This window comes from Centruroides sculpturatus, unplaced genomic scaffold (assembly GCF_000671375.1).
Source record: "Centruroides sculpturatus isolate CEXI.00-Female unplaced genomic scaffold, Cexi_2.0 scaffold553, whole genome shotgun sequence".
In the NCBI taxonomy this organism is placed as follows: Eukaryota; Metazoa; Arthropoda; class Arachnida; order Scorpiones; family Buthidae; genus Centruroides; species Centruroides sculpturatus.
Genome location: NW_019384837.1, coordinates 316,779 through 342,877, shown reverse-complemented (window position 1 = coordinate 342,877; position 26,099 = coordinate 316,779). Strand labels below are relative to the sequence as shown.

Genomic DNA, 26,099 nt, shown 5'->3' with positions numbered 1-26,099 from the left:
CATTTTGTATTGATAATAGAATTTTAAAAATATTTATTATGTTTAATATATTAGCCTTAAAATATTCATTTTTATTGTTATGAATATAACAAAAGTATAAATGTGTAATTTGTTTTTTTCTAATTAATTTTGAATAATTCAAATTTAAAAATAAATCTATTACCACATTATTTAAGGATTTTTGATGATCTAATGTACTGTACTTGATATACATTTTAATTACATTTGAACAAATGAGATTATATCATAACAAAACATAAATCTTTTAAAGAAATTGCACAAATTATTTAAAGTTTTTAAGATTATACAATATCTGTTTAATTATTATTATATTTATTAGATAATTTAATATTAATATAAATATATAGATATTATGAAAACTAATTATTACAGATTCTTTTTTTTATAGCTATTAACTCTTTAAACATGAATTTTTATAATATAATGCTAAACACAATTCTTTTATTTAGGAGCACTTTGTGAGAATTCTTGTAAAACTATTATCTGTGATATAGATACAACTTCAGAAATAATTACACAACTTTATACATCACCTCTATCCTATGATTTTTCCAAGATGATTTCAACTACATTGGAAGAAACATCAGAAGTATCATTTCTTGATATTTATAGTTCAGTTTCTTTTGAAGTATCCAGATTAATAACTGCAATGAGTGATACTCTTACAACTCTTATCAGTTCTCCGTCCATATCTCCAAAAAAAACAATCTCTATTATTACATCTTCAGAACAAATAGATTGGATTCCATCCCAGACAACAATTGATTCAACTATTTCTATTCCAAGTTTTGAAGAATCATATACAACTCTACCTTTTTATTCCAGTGTGATACCAATTTCAACTGAAAAGCATGTTTTTGATAGTACAGAATCTTCCATCACTATGAGTACAAAAATGGTTGATCTATCATCTTCAGTTGGTGATCTCATCTATTCGTCATATTTTATGAGCTCATCTGAAGTGATAACTGAAGAATCATCTTACTTTAGAACAGAAGATATAGAAATTTCAACTACCCAAGTGAGCAAAACATTTATGCAAAGTATGGAAACAGAAGTTTCCATTTTTACAATGACTTCACATCCATCTTACCCATTATTTGCATCTACAGAATTTTTATCTTCATCATCTGAAAGATTGGCATCTAGTAGTTCATTATACATTACTCTAACTTCTGATGAATTTGAAATATCACAAAGTGCTGATAATGTGTCATTATTTTCACCAATTACCCTCAATACATCAAGTACAGATTTTATAGTGTCTGAATTTCAGACTTCTTTACTACAGTTAAGTACACAAATTGAAGACAGTTACATTATAGGAAATACATCAGAAATATATCCATTTTCTTCTCATTTAATAAGTGAAATGGTGCCAACCCAATCAAGTATAACTGATTTTTTAGAAGTAACTTCTCCATTTCCAATTGCAAATGAATCAACTTGTGAAAGTTTTATTTGTGAAAATGGAGGAACTCTTATAGAAAATTTTGAACAAAATTTCAAGTTTTGTGAGGTTTGTATGATTTATTTTAATATTCAAAAATTTCATAATTTATCAAACTCAATTATTCAATTCTTATTATAATTTTAAATTCAAACTCAGATAAGTTATCTTTTAAATAACAACAACTTAAAGCCCGAATAGTATATATAATAGATTGCCAAACGATCGCCTAAATATCGGGCTACTATATGGCTAATTAAATGAGCGATGGCGCCTAACGACTATCTCTAACGACAAATTACTTTATTCTAATCATTTAAGCCATATAGTAGCCCGATATTTAGGCGATCGTTTGGCAATTTGTTATCTTTTAACTTGCAATCATATGTGATAGTTGTGATTTTCTACACCTACTAATTGTTTTGGTAATTTTTCATTTAATTGACTTAGCTATGCTTCCATGATATTCATACGTTACATGCTATCCATCCAACTGTATAAAAATTTCAGTTAAAAAATTTTTTTTCACTTATCATAGGCCCTCAAAAAACTGCCATGGAAATTTGTCACCTTGCACATGTTTTCATGTACAATATTTTTTCATCTATAATATAATCGAGACGGGTTGATGATAATAATAATAAGTGCAGAGCCCAAACGGTTAGGAGTTGGAAGCTGAAATTTGGTACACAGTTAGGGTTTGTCACGAAAACGCACACTAAGAAGGGATTTTTCGAAATTCCTCCCGGGGGGGAGAAAGACAGGATTAAGGCTTAACACTTCCATCAACAATGGAAGTGTTAAGTAACAATGGCGGTGTTAGGTAACAATGGAAGTGCTAAGTAACAATGGAAGTGTTAAGTAACAATAAAAGTTTTAAGTAACAATGGAAGTGTCAACAATGGAAATCTTACATAACAATGGAATTGTTAAGAGAAAGCGACGTGCGATACGCAGATGCAGTTTTTTCGTTTTTGCGGGAAATCGAACATATTTTTAGACCCATCTAAAAATTCTCTAAGGGGACCCAATTCTTGCATTCTGTGAAAACGGGTAAGGTTGACTGTAACGTAATAATCTTTATCTTAGTTATCGTTACTTTTGCCCGAGCAACGCCGGGCCCACCTGCTAGTATAATTATAAGTAATGTAACAATTTTCCACTCTAATGCCATTTTTCAATGTTGTCATTCATGGAGGCTTTTCAAAATTGCTTCAAAAGGAAATCATGACATCATGGATGTTTATCATTTACATATGATGTCATGAGATGGCAGTCTGCAAGTCACTACAATCTAGAATACTTAAGCATAAGGCACTATGGCCTTCAACAATTTAAATTTTTTATGGCTTTATTTCATGCCTGAAGAACACAGAAAATCATTTTCTGATCCTTCTGAGAAATACCTCAATTCCTATCATTCATTTCCAGCTGAACTAATTTTACATTAGTTCATGCTATTGAAAAGTTGGAGAGACTTCCAATCAGAGAAAGATTAAAAATATCATTCTGTAAACTAAACAGCATATGATCTTGAAATTGGCACAAACCAAGAAGCCACATCACAAGATTTTTCAGAATTTCAGATTTGGGTGTCTAAAAATTGGTGACAAAATGTGACAGAGAGGTGATAGGTAATCAAAAAGGACAAAAGTTGATGACATCATATTTGAATGACCTCAAAACATTTTAACTTGTCAAAATGTTCAAATTTTCATGAACATATTTGTTGATGATATTTTCTTAGAATTACAGACAAAAACTGAAAAATACAGTACCACAAGGTCTTGCTTTATGCAGATTTGTATTTTCATGGAATGGTGGTGTTAACCTATTCTTAGTGCCACTGAATATGCTTCTTAAGTCAGCAAATCATGCTTCTCCAGCTTCTGATATTTCAAACATGGAAAATTACTGAATATTTCTCACTGTGATGTATACTCTGGTTTGTATTGAAGTGGGATTGACCTCAATTATTACAATAAAGATTCCCACTACACTTAATCTTTATTCGGAACTGACTTTTTTCTCCAAAGTAAATTCTTCACTATATTCCATGATACATTTGTTGGTATTTGAAGCGTCATTTACACAAAGAGTGAAGTATGTAAACCCTGTTCATTGGTGTATGAGTCTAATCCTTTATTCTGCATCAAAAGGGGGGAAACACGTGACTTGTGTCCATTGACCTCAAGTTGGAGTAAGAAAGTGTCATTGTCGTCTTGTGATGTTGTTTTCTTGCTTTTTGAGTTGCCAATTTTCCTCTCGCCATGGAAGCCAGGATTGCATCCTCTCCCGCCACAGTATTTTTCTCAAGTAATGTACTCAATATGGTATTATAGGGGGAGGAAGAACAAATTCAATATAAATACATGAAGACAGAAATAACAATAACTAGGAAGAGGAACCATTGAAATGAGTGATAGGTGTAAAATTCCAGTCATACATTTCAGGCTAACCCATTGTTTTTGGAGCCCAGTAAGACGAAGAGATAAGACTTAACACACTAATTTTAATATAGAGATTAAAGTTATCCCAAAACAGATACATACAGGAATAAGATGAATGATCCCTTTTTTTTACACATAAGAGAATAACATATAGCATGAACAAACTAGGAAGATCTTCTCTTCTCAAACTGCACTTACTTAAAAATAACCACCCTTTACTAACCTTTAACATAACCTTTAATTTGATTGAAAATGTTAGATTATGTTAATAAAATAGACTGGATGTTAAAAGCTAGTAAAGGATGGTTATTTTTAGGGAGATCTTATTTATCAATAGTACAAACAGTAACAGAGCTGACAAGTCTGTTAACAATAATTCCAAAAATCACAGAATCTGTCAAATCTTATGTTGATTGTTGAGTCTAGAAATTTCCTGGAAATTCACAGCAATCCACTCCTTGATCACTGCACATGATCCTAAAGCCACCTAAGTTTTAACCTTTCCTTTTTGTTTCTTACACAGTTCTGATCCCACTCTGCAGCATTAGTTTCTTCATTCTCACCATGCAGACTCCTAAAACCTGACTAAAACTCACTGAGTCTTCCACAAACTTCCCTTCACCTTCACATCTCCAGGAAATTTTCAACATTACCAGTTCTTACACTTAGACCAGATGGGAATGTTGCCAATGCTAAGACATAAGACACAGTACAATAGAATTTTGCTTTGTATATTCAGAAACAATGGACTAAAATGTTATTCATTACAGTAAAAACATAAGTAAAATGTTTTAAACACATTTGGATGTTTTTTTGTTAATTGTAAATGTGAAGGTCCCTTTTGTATTAGAACAGTATCACCCTCTAATAAACCTCATGATTAGGTGAAAAGGGAAAAAGGGGGCCTTCTGTGGTCAATGACCAAGATGATGATCTTGAAAAAAATTGTTAGTACAGTTGACCCCCGTATAAGATCATTGATTATTCCGTTTTATATGAATTCCATGTTGTACGAGTCACTTAAATTTTACAAATACGTGAGTCGTTCACAGCCCGGTACACGTATTTGTAAAATCTAAGTGACTCGTACAACATGGAATTCATATAAAACGGAATAATCAANTCTGCTTTTGTTACTGTTCTACTATTCATTACACTTCTTACTAAAATGTAACATGATTTATTTGTTTTTGTACTTCAGTTTGGTGATATTGACATTTATTTAAGTAAAAACATAATATTTATTATACTTACATTATTTTCTGTAGTAAATCACTCATACTTATGCCATTTTCATTCTTTTCATATAGGCTTTCTTCTAGGTATGGTTTCCAAATACTATATTTTCATATCTTTGTAATTAATTGTGGGATGTCTTCATGCAGATATTGAGATGCTGTAGAACTATTTTTTTCATCATTTTTCCCTCTTAATGTTTTTCCTGTTCCTAATTTATATTTTTCATTTTTGATTCCAAATGAAATATTGCATATTCAATCTCCTGTATTGCTTGGTTTGCTTTTCACTTCATGAAATGCTTCAAAAATTTATATTTATTTTCTTGCAGCAGTATGTTTGAAATGAACATAAATAAAGATCTAACATTTCATGTTCCAGCTTGCATGTCTATTGATTGTAGTTTGGTTTGCCTATTACTATCCATCAAGTTCATTTTCCCCCCAAGATATCTGGAAATGATTATGAATCTTTTAGATTTATGTTTTACTTAACAGTTTTATGATAGTGACTAGCCATTAATCAAACTTTATACACTAAATAAGATTAGGATCATGTTAAGTATTCTGCTTTGGTTTATACTTTTAAAAGAATTCTATCTCTTATTAAAATATCACAATTTTTCAAAAATTTGCTAGCAAATAAGTAAAATCACTACTTTTACTGTTTAATGTTTTCAACAGAAAATTTATTATAATATAAAGATAAAGAAAGTTAATTAATAAAAAAACTGATTAGTTTTAAACATTTATCATAGATACTTGGCATACTGTTACTGTAGATAGATATGAAAGAAGTGCCAATTTAATAGTTGATGATATAGAAGTTGTAAATCAATCACCTGCTGGAATGAGAGCATTGGATGTTAATACCAACTTTTTTATAGGTAAGGACAATTGTTTTTTTTTAATATTTATTTTAATTTAATATCTAAAGTTATCCTTTAATATGTAGGTGGTATACCAGAATTTTTGTTAACAACCACTAATATTATTGATAATTCATCATTTTATGGATGTATAAGTTGGTTTGAAGTCAATTCTAAAATATATAATTTAACACCTAAAGGTAAATATATGTTTTATTTACATTTCTTAAATCACTTTTCTGTTTGTAGCATTAATTAATCTATCATCTAGGAGCCCTTAATGGACTTAATATAAATAACTGTAGGGGGAAAATATGTGGACATCACATATGCAGAAATAAAGGCATATGTATTGATCATCTAGATGGAAAATTTTCTTGTAAATGTTTATCAGTAAGTCAATATATTTAATTATGCAATTTTTTATAATATATGTTGCCTTTAAATTAATTCAGAAATTTACTTTTAGAATTATTCAGGACCACTGTGTGAGACACATATATTATGTTTGAAACACAAGTGCCAAAATGGAGGTACATGCATTCCAAATTTATCAAATGGAAATTATTCCTGTGATTGTTCATTAGGATGGACAGGATCAAAATGTGAAATTGGTAATTGCCAAAAATAGTATATTTAACTTTTATTACTATAAAATCTAATACATTCATGAAAAATGTTTTTTGTATTAGGTTTCTCAAAGTCTTTATATTTAGTTTTCATTTTTTATTTTCCTATTATAGTAGAAACTTAATAATTCATCACCTTGTAAATGTGAAGTCATTGACCTGGTGGAGATTGGGGACTTAAAATCCCACTTCTCGGACACCACTGTGAAGTTTGCCAATTGGGGAGAAAGTGTCGCGACAGTCGAGCGGTCAGCACTGTCGTGTGGGAGTGAAAAAACTTACTGAGACAGGTCCTTCATCGCAAACTATTTATTAAATATAAAAATTTTGCTTACAACTACTGTTTTACTTCGGCGTAAAGCCTATCCGCAGAGTGAATCAGTTCATAAATAAAGTTCAATTTTTTCTACGATCTTCTCTCTTTTTGGCGAAGATGATGAGGAAAATGTAGGCTCCAGGGCGCACGGCACAACTTGAAGGGGTGATTCTCGTAGCAGATTACACTTGACAAAACTTGCTGGGACGGGATGGCGAAAACTTCTTTCGGAACGACGACCAAGTTCCCGTTGTTGAACTGCAGGAAAAATCCAGAAGCAGAGCACACTGAACTTAGAACCAAGAATGTCACATCCTATTTTTGCACGGTTTTTATAAGTTTTTTCTGGGTCCCAGATCGAACATTCCGATAGGTCAATGTCGATCTGCCCCCATTCTCTAATTGGTCTCCCCTCCTTGTTATGAATTGTAACGGGATTGGAGCCCAGATCGCGGGGTGAGTCACCCCCGACTGACAATTTGATTCCTATCGAAGACGTTCGATCTAAGTACTCAAGTTCATCCATAGTTTTAACCTGAGTAGTTCGACTTTATTAGAAATTTTTACAGATATGTCCTTATATGGACATAAAATATTCATTTTGCGTTCGACGGTTTCTTTTTACAATATTATAAGAATAATAATTATAATTATAAAAAGTTTTTTTCCATACGAAATTAAAACATTTTCTGTGCACGAATTTTGACCTACTTCTGAAGCTTCACATAAAGGTGTTATTTTTAGATGCTGACTCATATTTCACACACAGTATGTAATAGTCAGTTCTTGTCAGCTGCTGTATTTAGTGTTAATTTTAATAAAAAATTATTGCCTATTGATTATTATGCCCAAAAAAATGCATGGATGGATCAAGAAATTTTTACAGTCTGGTTTTGTAATGTGTTTTCAGGTGAAATTATATCTTAAATCTAAAAATTTACTAGAAAAAGCAAATTTAATTATGGACAATGCCCCCCAGCACATCTATTGAATGATTAAGAAGTTGATAAAGATATAAAATATGTCTTTCTTCCTCCCAACCCAACTTCTCTAATTCAACTTATGGATCACAGAGTGATTGAATATTTGAAGCATCACTACCAAAAAATATTTATTCAACATTTTATTTCTTGTGATATGGATATGAATTTGGACAAATTTTGGAAACAATACACTATTAAACATGCTATTTTCAACAATGCTGAAGTTTGGAATCATATTCTAAACAAAACATTGTCTCAAAGTTGAAACAAACTTTGACCATTAGATGCACTTAGCAGAAGTAACAGGGATGAAAATAAAAGACAAAAGAATAAATCTTGCCAGAATGTTAAAAAAAATTGAAGTATGTAAGATATTTTTTTAAATTATATTCTTAGCTATGATAAAATGTTTTCCAAAAGTTTTGTAAAAAATAGATCATAAGTTACATTTTGTGTTAATTAAAACTACAAAAGTATTTCAAAATGTGTTTTAATAATTGTTACTAGAATTTTCTATAATTTATCACTCCTCTCCCAGATGTAATGAATTATTGAGTTTCTACTGTATTTAAATTTTTTGATAAAATTTTATTTTAAAAATAGTTTTCAAAAATTTTGATAAACTGATCATAAAATAGCCAGTATTGTAAATCCAACTGTGTGGATTTTTTTAATTTTGAGTATATTTTATGGTAATGATATAAATTTTTATATTTCAATACTCAGTTTTTGCTTTTTCTTAAAGAGTATGACAGAAAAATCATTTGATTAATGGGAAATCTTTGTGTTTGTTGCAACACAACACTTGGGCGATCTGCCTAGGGGGATGCCTTCCGGAAGGTTTTTTTAAGGGAAACTGGCCTCTATTTAGGCATTACAGATGTGGAGAAAACCCGGAAAACTCCACATGGTCAGCCTGTCTGAGTGAGGTGCGAATCCATGACTGATTGGCCACTGGTGGGCCTGGAAATATTTATGAATATTAATGGAGGAGTTACTCAACCAAATGATTGCCATAATTAATTGGGCTATAAATTTGCTATTAATAATGATTACATATTAAGTAATTTAGAATTAGAGGTAGATGTTAGGCATCATCTCTTATCTAAATTAATAATTATAATTTTTAATAATTTATTAAATAATTTAGAACTGTCTGAAAGAAAAGAACTAGCCTGAAATGGGATTTGAACCCACAACCTCCACTTACCATATGCAGTTACCGTGAGTAACCATATATGGTTATATTTAAAATTTAAATATATCTGGAGGCAAAAAATTGCTTGTAGATCTGGGTAGTGTATAACTGGCAAGTGCACTGCATGGTAAATTGAGGTTGCAGGTTCAAGTCCTGCTCTGGGCTAGTTCTTTTCTTCCAGATGGTTCTAAATTATTTAATTAATTATTAAAAATTATAATTATTAATTTGGATAAGAGATAGTGTCTAATTTTACCTCTAATACCAAATTACTTAATATCTAATCATTAGTAATAAATTTATAGCCCAATTACTTATAGTGATTGTTTGGTTGAGTATCAATCTATCCGGCTTTGGGAAGTTTATTAATGGAGATAGTTGAAATTTCCAAGAATCTGGTCTCATTACTCAAGTTTTCATGTATTGCTGATAGAGTATGCCAAAAACAAATAACATTCTTTCAAGTTGTATGGGATAAAAATTGAGTATGAAAAGCTTATTGTTTATAATTAAATGTAGTTTGATTAATAGCAATATCACTTCATTTATATACTATCTGCTTCTCTAAATTTATAATCTGGTATAAAAAACAATGCTTTAATAAATTGAATCATTAAACTGTTTTAATGAGCTTACAGGAAAATAAGAAAGAACAAGATTGTATAAAGATGAAATATAAACTAACATACAATTTTTCTATTGTGTAAAATACAAAATTATATCATACTAGCAGATAAGCCTGGCGTTGCTTGGGCAAAAAGTAAAGATAGCAAAGATTAAGATTATTACATTACAGCCAATCTTACCTGTTTTCACACAATGCAAGAATTAGGTTTCCCTGTTTCCAGTCTAATTAGAAAATTTTTAGATTGGTGCTATATGTGTGCTATTTACAAAGAAGATTATTTTGTTTATGCCCAGACCAAATTCATTGAGTGGGTCTAAAATTATGTTCAATTTAATCCAAAAAACCGCATCTGCGCCTGTAAATCTTGCACGTTGCTTTCTCTTAACACTTCCATTGTTGAAGCCTTAATCCTGTCACTTTACCCGCAGGGGGATTTCAAAAAATCCCTTGTTAGTGTGTGTTCTCATGACGTACCTAAAGCTGGATGCACACATGGGGTGCAGCAAGGAAAAGTGGCAGGATGACGTCAATTTTTCTCGCCGCAGAAGTTGATTTTGTGCTGCTTTTCTCGTGCCACAAAAGTTGGTTGAATTTTATCTTTTGTGGCAACCACTGCCAAGATGCGTTTCTATCAGCCAATAACAGTTCATCTAGTAGTCATGTGAGAAAATGCAATCACGCGCTGTTTTAATGGCAGAAAGTTTGATGCGGTTAACCGAGATAACTAACATCAGAATAAAGAGGACAGATAATAAATTTAACACAAATTCTACACAAATAATAATATATAATTTAATTCAAAGAACAAAACAACTGAATGTTACTCGAAATAGTATTCTTTATTGAGGAATAAGCATATTTTGTACACCAGTTCTTTATCAATCCGAGAAAATATCTCTAATCCAAAATCTTCGACAAAATCTTCTAACTAAATAAAACAAGCCGAACAAAAAAAAATTTGTAAACACGTGGATAGTGACAATATCGGCATCATTCACCATCTTGAATACTGAACGCATGCGCTGAAATGTAAGTGGATTGCCGCCACGTGGTGAAGATGCGTTTGCGATACCGCTTTTCCTTGTTGTGCCGCATGTGTACATCCGGCTTAACTGTGTACCAAATTTCAAGTTTCAACTCCTAACCGTGCTGAAATGCTCACAATGAAATGCTCATGTACACACATGCCATCTATCATAGGATAAATGTACTATGCCAGAAACCTTTGCAGGAGTATATTAAACAACTTCCCAAAGTTTCATGGCAATCAGATAAATGATGTAGTAATGCATGAAGGACANACAAATACGTGAGTCGTTCACAGCCCGGTACACGTATTTGTAAAATCTAAGTGACTCGTACAACATGGAATTCATATAAAACGGAATAATCAATGATCTTATACGGGGGTCGACTGTATATCAATAAAAGAAATCTCCTCCATTTGTTTAAAGGTAATTCTATAGATGTTAATTTCAACAAGATGGGAATAAGAGAGGTTTCTTACCCCCTCTTTGGTTGCACGTGACACATGGTTACAGCAATAAATCACTTCGTTCGTAGTCAAACATGACATTTAATATAAACAATATCTAGATTGTTGATCAGTTTACAGAAATTATTGTCAGCTGAATGTTAATTTATGGATGAGAGCCGTCAAACCTATGGAAATTTATATTATAATATCATATCTTCTAGACACCAATATCAATAAATTAAACAAACTTCTCTGTGCCAGTGATCTGTACTAGCTAGGTCCAGACATCAACACATGAACAGGTGTGCGTATAAATCATTATGATGTCATAGTTCTCATCCCCTCAAAAATAGTATAAAGAGGGCTTGAACGCAATCCAAAAGGCAGACACCTCCAGGGCAGACATCAACTGCCACATCTACTGACCCATACAGACACCCTATCTGTCGCTACCTCGCCATAACTGCTGCAACGATCCAGGAACGTTTTTACCAACGACCCATATTATGGATCGGGAACTTAGAGGTATTTTTTTTTAGATATCTATTTGTATACTCTCTCTCTCGTCTCTTAATTTAACTTAGAGAATAGAGATTAGATGTTCCATATGAAAGACAAATCATTGTCGTAACGTGGAATAGAATTTTTGTAGCTCTTCACCTTCGCCTTTGATATGTACAATTTTATAGTTGTTTATTAAATGTGTTATTCTTGTTCAACCTGTGTATTTATTTGGGAACCTGTCAACTTACTCATTAACCTCCCCACTTATTTTATTTTGCCCTCCTATAAAGCCATCCTCTGACAGAGCCACTGGTAAGTGGGGACAACTAACCCCCTCGGTTCGCACATAAATGAAGTGTTTAGGTAATCATCTGGGGCCCCCTGAGGCAGAAAATAAATTTATTTAAAATTTAATTTTAGACAATAGCTGCTGATATGGCCCACTCCTATTATCCAAAGCATTTTCAGTTTGAATGTATAAAAATATATTTTTACAGACCACATAATTGTAAATTTTTACATAATCATTGATCATATTTTTTACCTGTATAGCTATTTATCTAAATCTAAATACTCATAACCATTTTTTCCAAATATCATTCATACACATTATTTGATTTCTTGAAATATCAATCTAATCCTTTTTCTTTTATTTTTTAATGCATTTCAGTGTATTTGTCCACTTCATGTAACTGGTGCAAACTGTGAAAAAGAAATCTTGGTTCATAATCCACAGTTTTCCAACCATTCTTTTTTAAAACATATTTTACCAGAAATAAATACACAACAAAGATTAAATATAAATTTTACTTTTAAGACTATCTCTTCTGATGGTTTACTTTTTTATGCTGAATCATTTGAAGACAAATCATTTCTTCTATTGCAAATCCAGAATGGCTCATTAAAGCTGAAGTTTTCTTGTGGTCAGCAAACAATGGTTTTTAGAGAATCAAATATCAAAGTAAACAGTGGATACTTTTCCTCAATTTCTCTAAGGTAATATAATTATATATTTAATTAAAAAGTTATTATGTTCTATAGTAATATTCTATAATAATTTTTAATCTATAAGTCTTGAAATTATGGAAAGTAAAGAAAGTTCTTCTTGCATTGCCAAACTTCAAGTAAATAACACTTCAGATATGAGTGGTCAACAGCAATCACTTCATCCTAAAATTCAATTTAGACATATTTATTTTGGAGGAGTGCCATTTAATAATACTTTATCGCAGAAAAATGTTGACAAAGTTATCTTTTTTTCTGGTTGCATGAAAGATTTGAAGGTTTGTATAAATAATATTGATGTTATAATTAAAATATTATAATATTTATATAAAGTTATCAATAATACTCTTAATCACTTTTACATTTCAGATTAGTAATAAAAACAAGAAAATGGTTAAAGATGCTGAGGATGGTGCTAATATTATTGAATGTGATGATGGAATGTGTGCCACTATTATATGTCAAAATGGGGGAACATGTTCTAGGTAGTTTTAAATTAATCTTTAGTTATGCATATTAAAAGCTGGTGTATACAAAAACATCATAAAATAATTTACTTTCAGTATTTTAGTAATTTAAATTTATATATTAAAAGCAAAATGTTCCATTCCCACTGAAATTGAAACTAACATTTTACAAAGTGTGTAAGTAGGTCCCACCGGGCCCAAGGTGGGGTCTACAATTTGTTCCTTGAAAGGACCACCTGTTAACTTCTTCTGTGGACTTGGCATGAATTCATGGAAAGGGTTAACAAAGGGGAAGGAAATTCTTTGTATAGGGATAGGAAACAAAAAGACTTCACTTTTGACTCAGACTTGGAATTGAAAAGACAGATATTTGTTTGCTCCTGTAGCAATTATTCTTTAAGTTTGATTTTTTAATAATAACCTTTGGTTATATACAGAATACAGATATAAAAACTAAAACTAAATAATCTGTATATGTATGTGTGTATGTATATATATACAGGTTAAATTTAATTTTAATTAGTTTTAATTTTGGTTTTGGTGTAAAGGCCAGAGTTGTAATTATTTTATCATTTTTAAATTTAATTAATTTTTAGGTTTAATTTATTTACCATTAATTCAGTGGCGTGTAGTGACATTTCATGATAGAGAAGCTGTACTGGCCCTGGATAGAATCATTGGAAGCATTATATGATATTTTGGTGTATAGCATCCACCAGCTAAACTGCATGAGGTTGTTGCTCTGTAAAGCACATGCATGAATGTGTATAATCTGGCTGCTTTATACCATTCAAATATTTTTGCCGTGGAAGCTGTCCCGTATTTGACAATACAGCGCTTTCATTGGGAATATACAATAGCAATCTTATCATTTTTTTTCACATGTAGTATAGAAATTTGTAATAAGATACATAATGTAATTATAATAAAATATTAATTTTAATTAATTCAAAGTACATTAAAATATGAAAATAATTACACAATATGTATTTATATTTTAGAAAATACAAGGGAAGCAGTGCTTCCACAGCTTCCATGGATGGCACGCCACTGTATTAATTTAGTTTTTATAATTATTTTTAATAAATTTTACTTGCATTTTTTTGAACTGTTAATTATAATTTTGTTAATTAATTGCAACTCTTTTTCTTTAGTAACATACTAGAAATTGTTTCAGCATTGTTTTGCACAAAAGATTTCAAAAGCAATAAGTACAAATGTTCAAGTAATAAAAATATTTGAATTTCCAATCTGATGAATAAGGAACAATATAATATCATACAAATTCTGTTTTCAGACTGGCAATATATTTTTAATTACTTTCTTTTTACATATGCTGTCTTTTATAATTTAGAGAATAAAAACTGAATAATATTTTAAACTAAAGTGAAAAATTACAAAAGGAAATAAAACTTGAAATTATAGTTATCTTTGTTTTGAAACTTTCTCAGCCTCTGATTAAAAATTATAACTGAAAAACAATTCTAATTTTCAATTAAAAGCTGAGATATTTTCTGTTTGTATTTCTTTCCTTAAAATCAAATGATCTACCAGATTATTGGGCTATTTTAAGGCTAATTTTAATAATTAAATAATTTCTTTCCTTGTTGTGCTTTTGCAAAATTATACTCATTTTAATTATTACAGCATTAATTTCACTGTAATTTTGATATTTCAATTAAAGGATGGAAAAGAAGATGACTTAGTTTCTTCTATACTTTTATATTTTGAAATTTCAGTTAATTAATATCTTAAATTATTTGCTAATTTAGTAATGGTGAAGCATGGAGATGTTTATGTAGAAAAGGATATAGTGGTATATTTTGTGAGCATTTAAATTGTGATGCAAATCCATGTGAATATGGAGGTACTTGTCTGCCAATAAACAAAAATACAGAATACATATGTCTTTGTCCATATGGTTATCATGGTCTTAACTGTGACCAATGTAAGTTTTAAGTAAATTTTTATTTAGAAATAATTTAGTAATAAAATTTAGTAATAATAATATTACTATTATATTTATAGTACTGAATATAACAAGATCATCATTTCATGGTTCTATAATGGGATATTCTTCCTTCTTACAATACTTAAATACAATGGATGTCCAATATTATTTAGATGTAGAACTAAAATTTACATTAACAAAATTATATCAAAAAGGATTAATAGCATTCATGGGACAAAGAGGTTAGTAGTTTGAATTTTTTACTCAACTTTAAAAACAAATATGGATATTATGATAGATACTATAGATATTTTCTATAGTATTCAAAAGAAAATGTTATAAAATTACTTATGGCTAGTTGAAATAATATATTATGATATTTTACAGTTGATCTCTAATAAAGAATATTTCTTACTTTATTAGTGATCAACTAGAATCAGTGTGCATGTGCACACACACCTACATATACACAAGAAATTATTAATCATATATTTTGATACATTTTGATTTATTTACATTACAAAGAAATGTGAACAATGCTGCTTTTAACAGGAAAACATATGAATAGTTTAATTAAAAAAAGATTATTTTCTGTAAAATGAAACATATTAGACCAATAAGAAATTCTGATTCTTTATTTTACATATATTAAAACATATTCATTTCAAAACATGTTTTTTATCCTATGCTCCTCTTCATACTATCCTTCTATTAGTTACTAATTTTCCAACACTCTTTTTAATTAAATAAACAAGTTGAATGAAGAGTATTAGCTTAACAAAAACGAGACTTCAAAAAATATGAATTTTAATAAAACTTTACAATCATAATTAAATAAAGTTTTTATATGCTGAAAATTAGAAAATCAATAAATCATTTAATAAAGTTTTTTTACAGATACAAATGATCCAATGACAGATTATTTGGCTATAGGACTAGAAAATGGTTTTGTTGAATATTATTTGGATCTGGGATCAGGTAAATTGATTAAAGTAAATACATAATTATAAATATTGTTTATATTTTAAACATTATTTTATAAGGTTATAGGAAACTGCAATCAGTTTCAAGCTTAAATATGTCAATGCCCATTCATACTATTAGTTTTGGTCATCACAGACGTTATCTTTGGTTAGTTGTTGATACTCAAAAGAAAGTTACAGGTCTATCTCCAGGGAAGTTAAATGCACTCAATGTATTACCATATTTATTTATTGGAGGCCATTCAAGCTATAATTTTTCATTATTACCATTTCCTGTAAATAACTGGAATGGATATAATGGTAAATAAAATAAAAATACATCTTGGTTTTTACTTTTATATTTAATGAATATATTTATAAATAAATTTATAATTAAAAAAAAATTTTTTAGGATGTATTTTTGATGTAAAAATAAAAGTTAGTCCAGAAAATTCTTACTTTAATCTAAACGATGTTATTGCGGGAAGAAATATTCAACAATGTAATAAAAGTGAATGTGATCTTATCAAGTGTGAAAATGGTGGAACATGTATTAATCTTGGAACAACTTTCATGTATGTAGTATGTTTTATCTAATTTCTTTAACATAAATTTGTTTATATAGTAATGAAATTAAAATATAAACTTATTTGAAAGAGAATTTTTAATAGATATCAGAAAGATAATTTCTTTTCTTTTCATAATATAGTATTTTACTAATTGACAGACAGAATTTATATTATATTTGCTGTAACAGTAGGTCTGCAGAAAAGATGACAGTATGATTATTCCTTCAAGAACTTTGATATATATTTTAAAATTATTGGTAATTTTTCTATTTATACACACTGAACTATGTGATAGTTTGAAACCTATTTTATTATGCTCTTGCTTCAATAAAATATGTCAAAATTCATCAAATTGTAAAAAATATACAGTAAATATTAGATCATATCATATTTTCTATACAGTAGCATAAGAGTCAATATCTTGTTAGATATCAGGGGTGGCCCTAGGGTGGTGCGAACAGTGCGACCGCACCAAGCGCCATAATAGTGGGGGTGCCGAAAATACAACGATAGATCATCTGTGAAAAAAATAAAACCCGATCACCTTATTACTACTTAACCCTACCCGCCAAAATAAATACCAAGATTAATGAAACCAAGACGGGAAAAACTTTATTTATACATTTATTCCTTATTCCCTTTTGTTCTCCGTCTTTCTAGAACTTTACTTTCATTTCCTTTCTTCTCTTTGGGTGGGACCACCAATTCCAAGAACATAAGACAATGGGGGAGTTAAGGCCCAAGGGCCGATAAGGCAAAAATAATGGATTAGTCTTGACTGGACCTTCGTGGGAGTAAGATGTGAAGAGAAGAGCACTCCAGATCACGAGTAGGTGACTACGGGCTATTTGAGACTGAATAATTCTGAAGGAAAGACATTTTGGTTACATTAGAAAAATAGAAAACTCCAGAGTCAATGTTGGACGGAAGTCCTGATTTTAAAGAAGGGAAGAAAAATCATGTCTGGTGTATCTGCAGAATCCGAGGTGGTGTCCATCCAGTGTTCACGAAATAAAGAGAATCCCAGATATTTTGATCTTTTCCTTTTTCTATCTACCTTCTCATATAATCTTCTACCCTCTTTGGTTATAAGTTAGTGAGTAAGAATTAGCTCTAAGTTTCTGTGCACGTACTATTGTCACGAAATTATTGTAATGTATATTAAATGTCCGAAAAAGTGATATCCAAGCACATAGAAGGACTATCGCTGAAAAAAATTTGCGAAACTCATTCGGAGAGTACAGTTTCTAGCCTCGCTGCAGTTCATTATCATTACTCTTCATTTCATGATGCTCTTCCGGAACTTCAGGAAGAAACAAATAACCCAGTTGCAGCATCAGAGGCCTTGTCCCTGATTCAGATCATGGAGCAAGTTGAGTTTATAGTAACAATAGTGGCTTGGTATGATATATTGTTTCAAGTAAACATTGTAAGCAAGGCTATGTAGTCTAAAACCATGGATTTACCAAACGCTACACAATTGCTGAAGAACTGCTATGAATTTGTAACAGAGTACTGGCGTTATTCGTCTGCTGTAATAACAGCTAGGAAAGTTGCTTTTCAGGCTGGAATAGATCTTATTTTTAAGTCAGTCCAATCCCGAAGAAAGAAGAGATTTGCAATGACCATCATGGACTCGTGAGATGGCGCCACTCCTCTAGGAGTTCCCTGAGAATCCTGGACTGAAAAACGGGTACGAGAGTTTTTCCTGCAGGGGATTCTGGGTATTGTTGCTTCTTCTTGTCGGGTGATCACTGCCATGAGCACATGTAGCTCTCTATCAAGTGTTCTCGTAAGATTGTTGTGAATAAATATTGTTTTAGTTTAAAACGTGGTTGTGGACTTAACTAATTCACGTTTACCGCTGTCTGATAAAGACAGTCTTTGTGGAGATCGAAATGGATGGAGAAAGATGGCCAGGTTTCATCTAACCAACGGCGGCCATCCATTACCTCCAGATTATTTAAATACGAGGTCATAGATGAGACACCAACAGATCCTGAAGAATTGTTTAAAATAAATGTCTTTTTCCCTATGATTGATACAATTGAGAATGTGTTGGTCACTCGATTTACACAGCTATCCCAAATTTAATTACACATGGTCCTTTTTATACAACATCAAAACAATTCATGAAAAGTCAAAATTGGAAAAAAGCCTGTGCTAATTTAGAAATAAGTTTAACCGATGGAGAAAAATGTGGCATATCTGGTTGTGAATTGGTTGAGGAACTTTTACACCTGAATCCATTGTTGAAAGCACTTGAATCATCAGAACCAATAAAAGTTCTTCAACTTATTAAACAAAATGATTGGCAGGATATATTCCCAAATGTGTTGACAGCACTTCGAATTTTGCTGACCATACCTGTAACTGTTGCTAAAGGAGAACGAAGTTTCAGTAAATTAAAACTTATTTACATTCACCCATGTGTCAGGATAGACCAGACATGGCCAACATATGGCCACGGGCCAGATCCAGCCTGTCTAACGAATTTATGCGGCCCGCAATTAATCTTTCAATATTAGCTACTGAAGTCCGAATAGCTCAATGAAAAATTCAAACACCTTAGAAAAAAAAAAGGTCAACAACTCACTGTGCATTTAGAGTTAACCCTCCATTACAGATCTCTTAAGTACAGTGTAGAATGTTGATAAAGCATGATAATCTGAAAAATGTATCTGTAATCTCTATGTACAATTTAGTCTCTACGGGGTGACTTCAATGAGATCTCGCACCACCTCAAAATCTTCCTAGGGCAGCCTCTGTTTCGGCCCGTGAAAAAAGTTTTCTTTCTAATTCGGACCGGGAGCAAAAACTGTTGGCCACCCCTGGGATAGACTGTCAGATCTAGCAATTTTAGCTATCAAAAATAGTATTGCCCAGGAATTAAATTATTCTGAATTAATAACAACATTTGCAAGCGCAAAAGCAAGGAAGGTGGCAATATAGGCTTTTTATTTTATTTTATTTCTTAATTTGTTTCAATTTTAAACAAAATTTACTATGTAAATTTGTCTTTTGCGTGATGTGAGCATTGTCTGTGCCATAGCAGTTTAAATAAATATTGTTATGAATATTGCCTTATGAAAGAAATTAAATAAATATTGCATTGTGAAAGAAATATTGTTTTTTTTCACTGTTATTGTTCCTCATCCATACTAGTACTATGCTATAGATTTTACACAAGATTGAGCTGGGTTGTGAGAATATAAAACATAATTCTGAAATGTGTGCTATATCTCCATAACCTAAAATTAAAAGATTCCATCGACCGGGTGGGACGGCAACAGCTTGCGATACGTCTGAATTAACAAGGGTCAAGTTAACTCTCCATTTACCGTCGTTATCGTTTCTCATCCATAGTATTACTAATAGTATTATTAATACTATACTAATCTTTCAGAAGTCTGAGTTATTAATAATGTGAAAAGTGTACATTATCAGTTTAGTCTCTACAGGGGGCGCCACAATGAGATCTCGTACCACCTGAAAACCTGGCTAGGGTCGCCACTGTTAGATATCCTTAACTTTTGATTTCTGTTTGGCAGTTTTAAGGCATTGAATTTATTTACAAGTTTCATAAGTTTTAAGTAATAAAAATGGAACTATGGTTTAATAATAATTTCTTTTGATTGTTGTTTATTTCCTAGCTGAAAAGCACATATAAGCCATTTAAGTCTAGACTACATATTTTCAAAGATTAAATCTGAACTGTTTGTCATTCCAGACTTGAATACTATGTTAGTAATGATTTAACAATGTGGTATGATGCTCCATCTTGCAGAAAAGATTACTTAATGTAGGAAAAAGATTTCTAGTTGTAAAAGTGGCTTTTTTCTTAATAAATGCGAGATTCGAAATGGTAATACAAACAGATGAGACACCTTACTTGCTTTTCCAGCAGATTGAATGGTTTTTCCAATTGTTTTTGGTTTTCTTGAGAGGCCTTCTTTTAGGTTATCTTTTCTCTTAAGAATGTTTTCAAAGTATTTTCCCCACTGAATGCATTCTACAACACTTCAATTCGTCCCATACCAACAAATGCTACACATCCCCACATTATAATACTCTGTGAATGCTTCATTGTTGCATTGAGGCATTCTAGCATTAAACTTTTCTGAAAGTTTAATGCATTTAAATAAAATTTAGTTTGTAAAAAATTATTATTATTAAACTAATAAAGTGATTATAAAATGGGCATAGAAAACACTTCTATCATTATAAATTTTTTCCTGAGATCATAAAAAATAATGATTTTCAAAAGAATGTACACTTTTGGCTCCTAGTATATTTTGATGTTATAACATATTAAAGATCTGATAATTTCTGTTTTCAGGTGTCTTTGTAATGTGGGCTGGACAGGTACCAGATGCACTAATCAAATTACTCCATGTAATAGTGGAAGCCATCATTGTGCACCAAAATCTATTTGTACTGTTACAATTGATGGTTACAGATGTGACTGTATATTGGGACAAGCTGGAAAATATTGTAATGAAAGTATGTATGTTATAAAATAACCTGTAATTTATAAAAAAAAATTACAAAGTTTTATAGTTAAAAGTATTCACACAGTTTTTTTATGTTAACCTTATTTAAATTTATATTACAGCAATAAACATAATTGATCCACAATTCAATGGCATGAATTCCTTTATGGAGTTCAAATCTCAAAATATTCGAAGGAAGACAATAATAACAATGCAATTTAAACCTATGTCAGATAATGGTATTTTATTTTATGCATCCCAACAAATGAATGAAAACAGTGGTGATTTTGCTGCTATTGTTATTAAAAATGGACATGTTGAATTTAGATTTAACCTTGGAACTGGAACAGAAACTACTACTGTTCTACAAAATTCTCATAAATTATCGTTAGGTTAGTAAAATTTATTATATTATCATTTTATTTTATTAGTAAGTGTCCACTTAAATATCTGTTAAGAAGTAAAAGAGATCTTCCCAGTATTACAGTAGCATATGCATATGGTGCATGCGTGTTCCAGTGCTAAAATAGCCAATACTTAAATATCTATCCAGAAAATTAATTTATTTAAAAAATGTCACTGGCAAAACTTGTTTCACAAATAGATAGCACTATGAATAGGAATGATACCATTCTAAATATGACAGTGTCAAATGACTTGACTTGCCATTTGTGCAACTACAGCAGGTTTGATGTAATGCACTTCATCCCTGGACAGAGGTGTATAAGTGGCTCATAAAGTGGGTTTTAAATGCTGAATAGGGCACATGGTCTGTTCTAAGCCACCAAGTTCCCAGACTTTATCCATATGGATTTTTTCCTGTGGAGTCACCTAAAAGCATCAATGTATAATATGTACAGTATCCAGCAGCACCACATGATGTTGATGAACTGGAAAGATACATATGATAGGCTTGTAAAATGGTGACACCAGGATGCTACATTCCGTCTATACTGCCACGCTTGACTGTCAACATCTTTGTATTGTCTCTGAAGATGGTTGTTTTGAATATGTTCTATAAAGCAAATAAAGCTCACTTTTTGTATCAATTTCTGCAAATGTTGTCTTTATCCTTTACAGTCAGAGATTATTTGCATGTTATGGTAAATTATCATAAACTGATTTTAAGATTGGTTGCTTGATTATTTTTAGCACTGTAATAGGCATGCAGCATACACCACATGCATACACTTGTGCAATGCTGGAGAGATCTCTTTTGCTCCTGGAAAGATGTTTAAGTAGATACCCTCTATAGTTTAAGGCACAGAAAAATTTTATATTTCTAATTTCATGATAATTATATCAATATGTTACCAGTCATATGAAAGACTGGCAATCCTAGGATTTCAACAGTGTTTTACTCATTATCTAAAATGAAATTTTATTTCAGAATTTGTCTGAAAACAAATTCTGACAAACTTAAGATTGCCTAATGATGTCTGGGCAAGGTCTGCATTTGATATTTTTATTTACATGTTGCCTACTTTACTGAGCTGAATAGATATGAGATAAAATTAAAAAAACAAGCGTTTTGTAGAGAACTTTATTGAAGAATGAATCTTACTTATAAGAATTGAAATGTGCCAATAAAAGGGGACCAAACAAAAATTTAGTGCCTTACTAAAATCATATGAACAACTTATTCTAAACTTACTTATTAGCACAAGAGTTTGAATTATGGATCAAGAATTATATAGAAGCTTTGCATTTTTATAGTTAAATCCATTTGTTGTGCCCTTTTCATGCAATGACACTTGATAAATCTTTTCTACGGAAAGTGGAATTATAATTAATAACTGATCTTAGCAAGTATTCTTTGTCAGGGTTATCTTCCACTTTTAAAAAGTTCTTGTGCATCAAGATATAAAATTAGTTTTTATATAATCAGTAATTAACAAGTAGGAACAATTAATACTTGTATAGTTTACATAAAAACAACTTTACAATAAAAACGAATAAAAGATGACTGAAGAGAAATTATAGATATAAGTTGAATAAACATATAATTTTCTACAGCTGAAACAAAAGTAATATGCAAAATTGAAATTATTTAAAATTTAATCAATGATTTTATAGAGAAGTGAAAAAGAAACATTTCTTTTTCATGCCTCTATAAAATATTTAGAATTAGTTTGTTCAAGTGTTATTTAGAATTTTGTTTTTCTGTACCTCTGTCTTTGTTTTGGTTTAAGCTTGGACTTATTAAAAGATAGTGAGAATACTCTGTCTGCTTTTGTTACTGTTCTACTATTCATTACACTTCTTACTAAAATGTAACATGATTTATTTGTTTTTGTACTTCAGTTTGGTGATATTGACATTTATTTAAGTAAAAACATAATATTTATTATACTTACATTATTTTCTGTAGTAAATCACTCATACTTATGCCATTTTCATTCTTTTCATATAGGCTTTCTTCTAGGTATGGTTTCCAAATACTATATTTTCATATCTTTGTAATTAATTGTGGGATGTCTTCATGCAGATATTGAGATGCTGTAGAACTATTTTTTTCATCATTTTTCCCTCTTAATGTTTTTCCTGTTCCTAATTTATATTTTTCATTTTTGATTCCAAATGAAATATTGCATATTCAATCTCCTGTATTGCTTGGTTTGCTTTTCACTTCATGAAATGCTTCAAAAATTTATATTTATTTTCTTGCAGCAGTATGTTTGAAATGAACATAAATAAAGATCTAACATTTCATGTTCCAGCTTGCATGTCTATTGATTGTAGTTTGGTTTGCCTATTACTATCCATCAAGTTCATTTTCCCCCCAAGATATCTGGAAATGATTATGAATCTTTTAGATTTATGTTTTACTTAACAGTTTTATGATAGTGACTAGCCATTAATCAAACTTTATACACTAAATAAGATTAGGATCATGTTAAGTATTCTGCTTTGGTTTATACTTTTAAAAGAATTCTATCTCTTATTAAAATATCACAATTTTTCAAAAATTTGCTAGCAAATAAGTAAAATCACTACTTTTACTGTTTAATGTTTTCAACAGAAAATTTATTATAATATAAAGATAAAGAAAGTTAATTAATAAAAAAACTGATTAGTTTTAAACATTTATCATAGATACTTGGCATACTGTTACTGTAGATAGATATGAAAGAAGTGCCAATTTAATAGTTGATGATATAGAAGTTGTAAATCAATCACCTGCTGGAATGAGAGCATTGGATGTTAATACCAACTTTTTTATAGGTAAGGACAATTGTTTTTTTTTAATATTTATTTTAATTTAATATCTAAAGTTATCCTTTAATATGTAGGTGGTATACCAGAATTTTTGTTAACAACCACTAATATTATTGATAATTCATCATTTTATGGATGTATAAGTTGGTTTGAAGTCAATTCTAAAATATATAATTTAACACCTAAAGGTAAATATATGTTTTATTTACATTTCTTAAATCACTTTTCTGTTTGTAGCATTAATTAATCTATCATCTAGGAGCCCTTAATGGACTTAATATAAATAACTGTAGGGGGAAAATATGTGGACATCACATATGCAGAAATAAAGGCATATGTATTGATCATCTAGATGGAAAATTTTCTTGTAAATGTTTATCAGTAAGTCAATATATTTAATTATGCAATTTTTTATAATATATGTTGCCTTTAAATTAATTCAGAAATTTACTTTTAGAATTATTCAGGACCACTGTGTGAGACACATATATTATGTTTGAAACACAAGTGCCAAAATGGAGGTACATGCATTCCAAATTTATCAAATGGAAATTATTCCTGTGATTGTTCATTAGGATGGACAGGATCAAAATGTGAAATTGGTAATTGCCAAAAATAGTATATTTAACTTTTATTACTATAAAATCTAATACATTCATGAAAAATGTTTTTTGTATTAGGTTTCTCAAAGTCTTTATATTTAGTTTTCATTTTTTATTTTCCTATTATAGTAGAAACTTAATAATTCATCACCTTGTAAATGTGAAGTCATTGACCTGGTGGAGATTGGGGACTTAAAATCCCACTTCTCGGACACCACTGTGAAGTTTGCCAATTGGGGAGAAAGTGTCGCGACAGTCGAGCGGTCAGCACTGTCGTGTGGGAGTGAAAAAACTTACTGAGACAGGTCCTTCATCGCAAACTATTTATTAAATATAAAAATTTTGCTTACAACTACTGTTTTACTTCGGCGTAAAGCCTATCCGCAGAGTGAATCAGTTCATAAATAAAGTTCAATTTTTTCTACGATCTTCTCTCTTTTTGGCGAAGATGATGAGGAAAATGTAGGCTCCAGGGCGCACAGCACAACTTGAAGGGGTGATTCTCGTAGCAGATTACACTTGACAAAACTTGCTGGGACGGGATGGCGAAAACTTCTTTCGGAACGACGACCAAGTTCCCGTTGTTGAACTGCAGGAAAAATCCAGAAGCAGAGCACACTGAACTTAAAACCAAGAATGTCACATCCTATTTTTGCACGGTTTTTATAAGTTTTTTCTGGGTCCCAGATCGAACATTCCGATAGGTCAATGTCGATCTGCCCCCATTCTCTAATTGGTCTCCCCTCCTTGTTATGAATTGTAACGGGATTGGAGCCCAGATCGCGGGGTGAGTCACCCCCGACTGACAATTTGATTCCTATCGAAGACGTTCGATCTAAGTACTCAAGTTCATCCATAGTTTTAACCTGAGTAGTTCGACTTTATTAGAAATTTTTACAGATATGTCCTTATATGGACATAAAATATTCATTTTGCGTTCGACGGTTTCTTTTTACAATATTATAAGAATAATAATTATAATTATAAAAAGTTTTTTTCCATACGAAATTAAAACATTTTCTGTGCACGAATTTTGACCTACTTCTGAAGCTTCACATAAAGGTGTTATTT

At 30.7% G+C, this 26,099-nt stretch overlaps 2 protein-coding genes across 2 annotated transcripts in view; both read left to right on the top strand.

Moving 5' to 3' along the window:
- LOC111630227 (protein eyes shut-like) overlaps window positions 1-26,099 on the top strand; it is a 57,018-nt gene that overhangs the window by 18,542 nt on the left and 12,377 nt on the right. The window contains exons 7-21 of the mRNA XM_023374294.1: window positions 471-1,540; window positions 12,431-12,756; window positions 12,833-13,043; window positions 13,135-13,250; window positions 15,005-15,180; window positions 15,261-15,425; window positions 16,081-16,161; window positions 16,227-16,466; window positions 16,558-16,720; window positions 21,054-21,217; window positions 21,330-21,599; window positions 24,304-24,432; window positions 24,501-24,614; window positions 24,686-24,807; window positions 24,884-25,028. Of these exons, the coding sequence (XP_023230062.1) occupies window positions 471-1,540; window positions 12,431-12,756; window positions 12,833-13,043; window positions 13,135-13,250; window positions 15,005-15,180; window positions 15,261-15,425; window positions 16,081-16,161; window positions 16,227-16,466; window positions 16,558-16,720; window positions 21,054-21,217; window positions 21,330-21,599; window positions 24,304-24,432; window positions 24,501-24,614; window positions 24,686-24,807; window positions 24,884-25,028 (3,492 nt within the window). The remainder of the gene's footprint in view (window positions 1-470; window positions 1,541-12,430; window positions 12,757-12,832; window positions 13,044-13,134; window positions 13,251-15,004; window positions 15,181-15,260; window positions 15,426-16,080; window positions 16,162-16,226; window positions 16,467-16,557; window positions 16,721-21,053; window positions 21,218-21,329; window positions 21,600-24,303; window positions 24,433-24,500; window positions 24,615-24,685; window positions 24,808-24,883; window positions 25,029-26,099) is intronic.
- Window positions 5,540-6,640, top strand: LOC111630229 (protein eyes shut homolog). Its single transcript, XM_023374295.1, has 4 exons — window positions 5,540-6,043; window positions 6,112-6,225; window positions 6,297-6,418; window positions 6,481-6,640. Exons 1-4 carry the CDS (start codon window positions 6,007-6,009, stop codon window positions 6,535-6,537), a joined length of 330 nt encoding a protein of 109 aa, XP_023230063.1. The 5' UTR covers window positions 5,540-6,006; the 3' UTR covers window positions 6,538-6,640.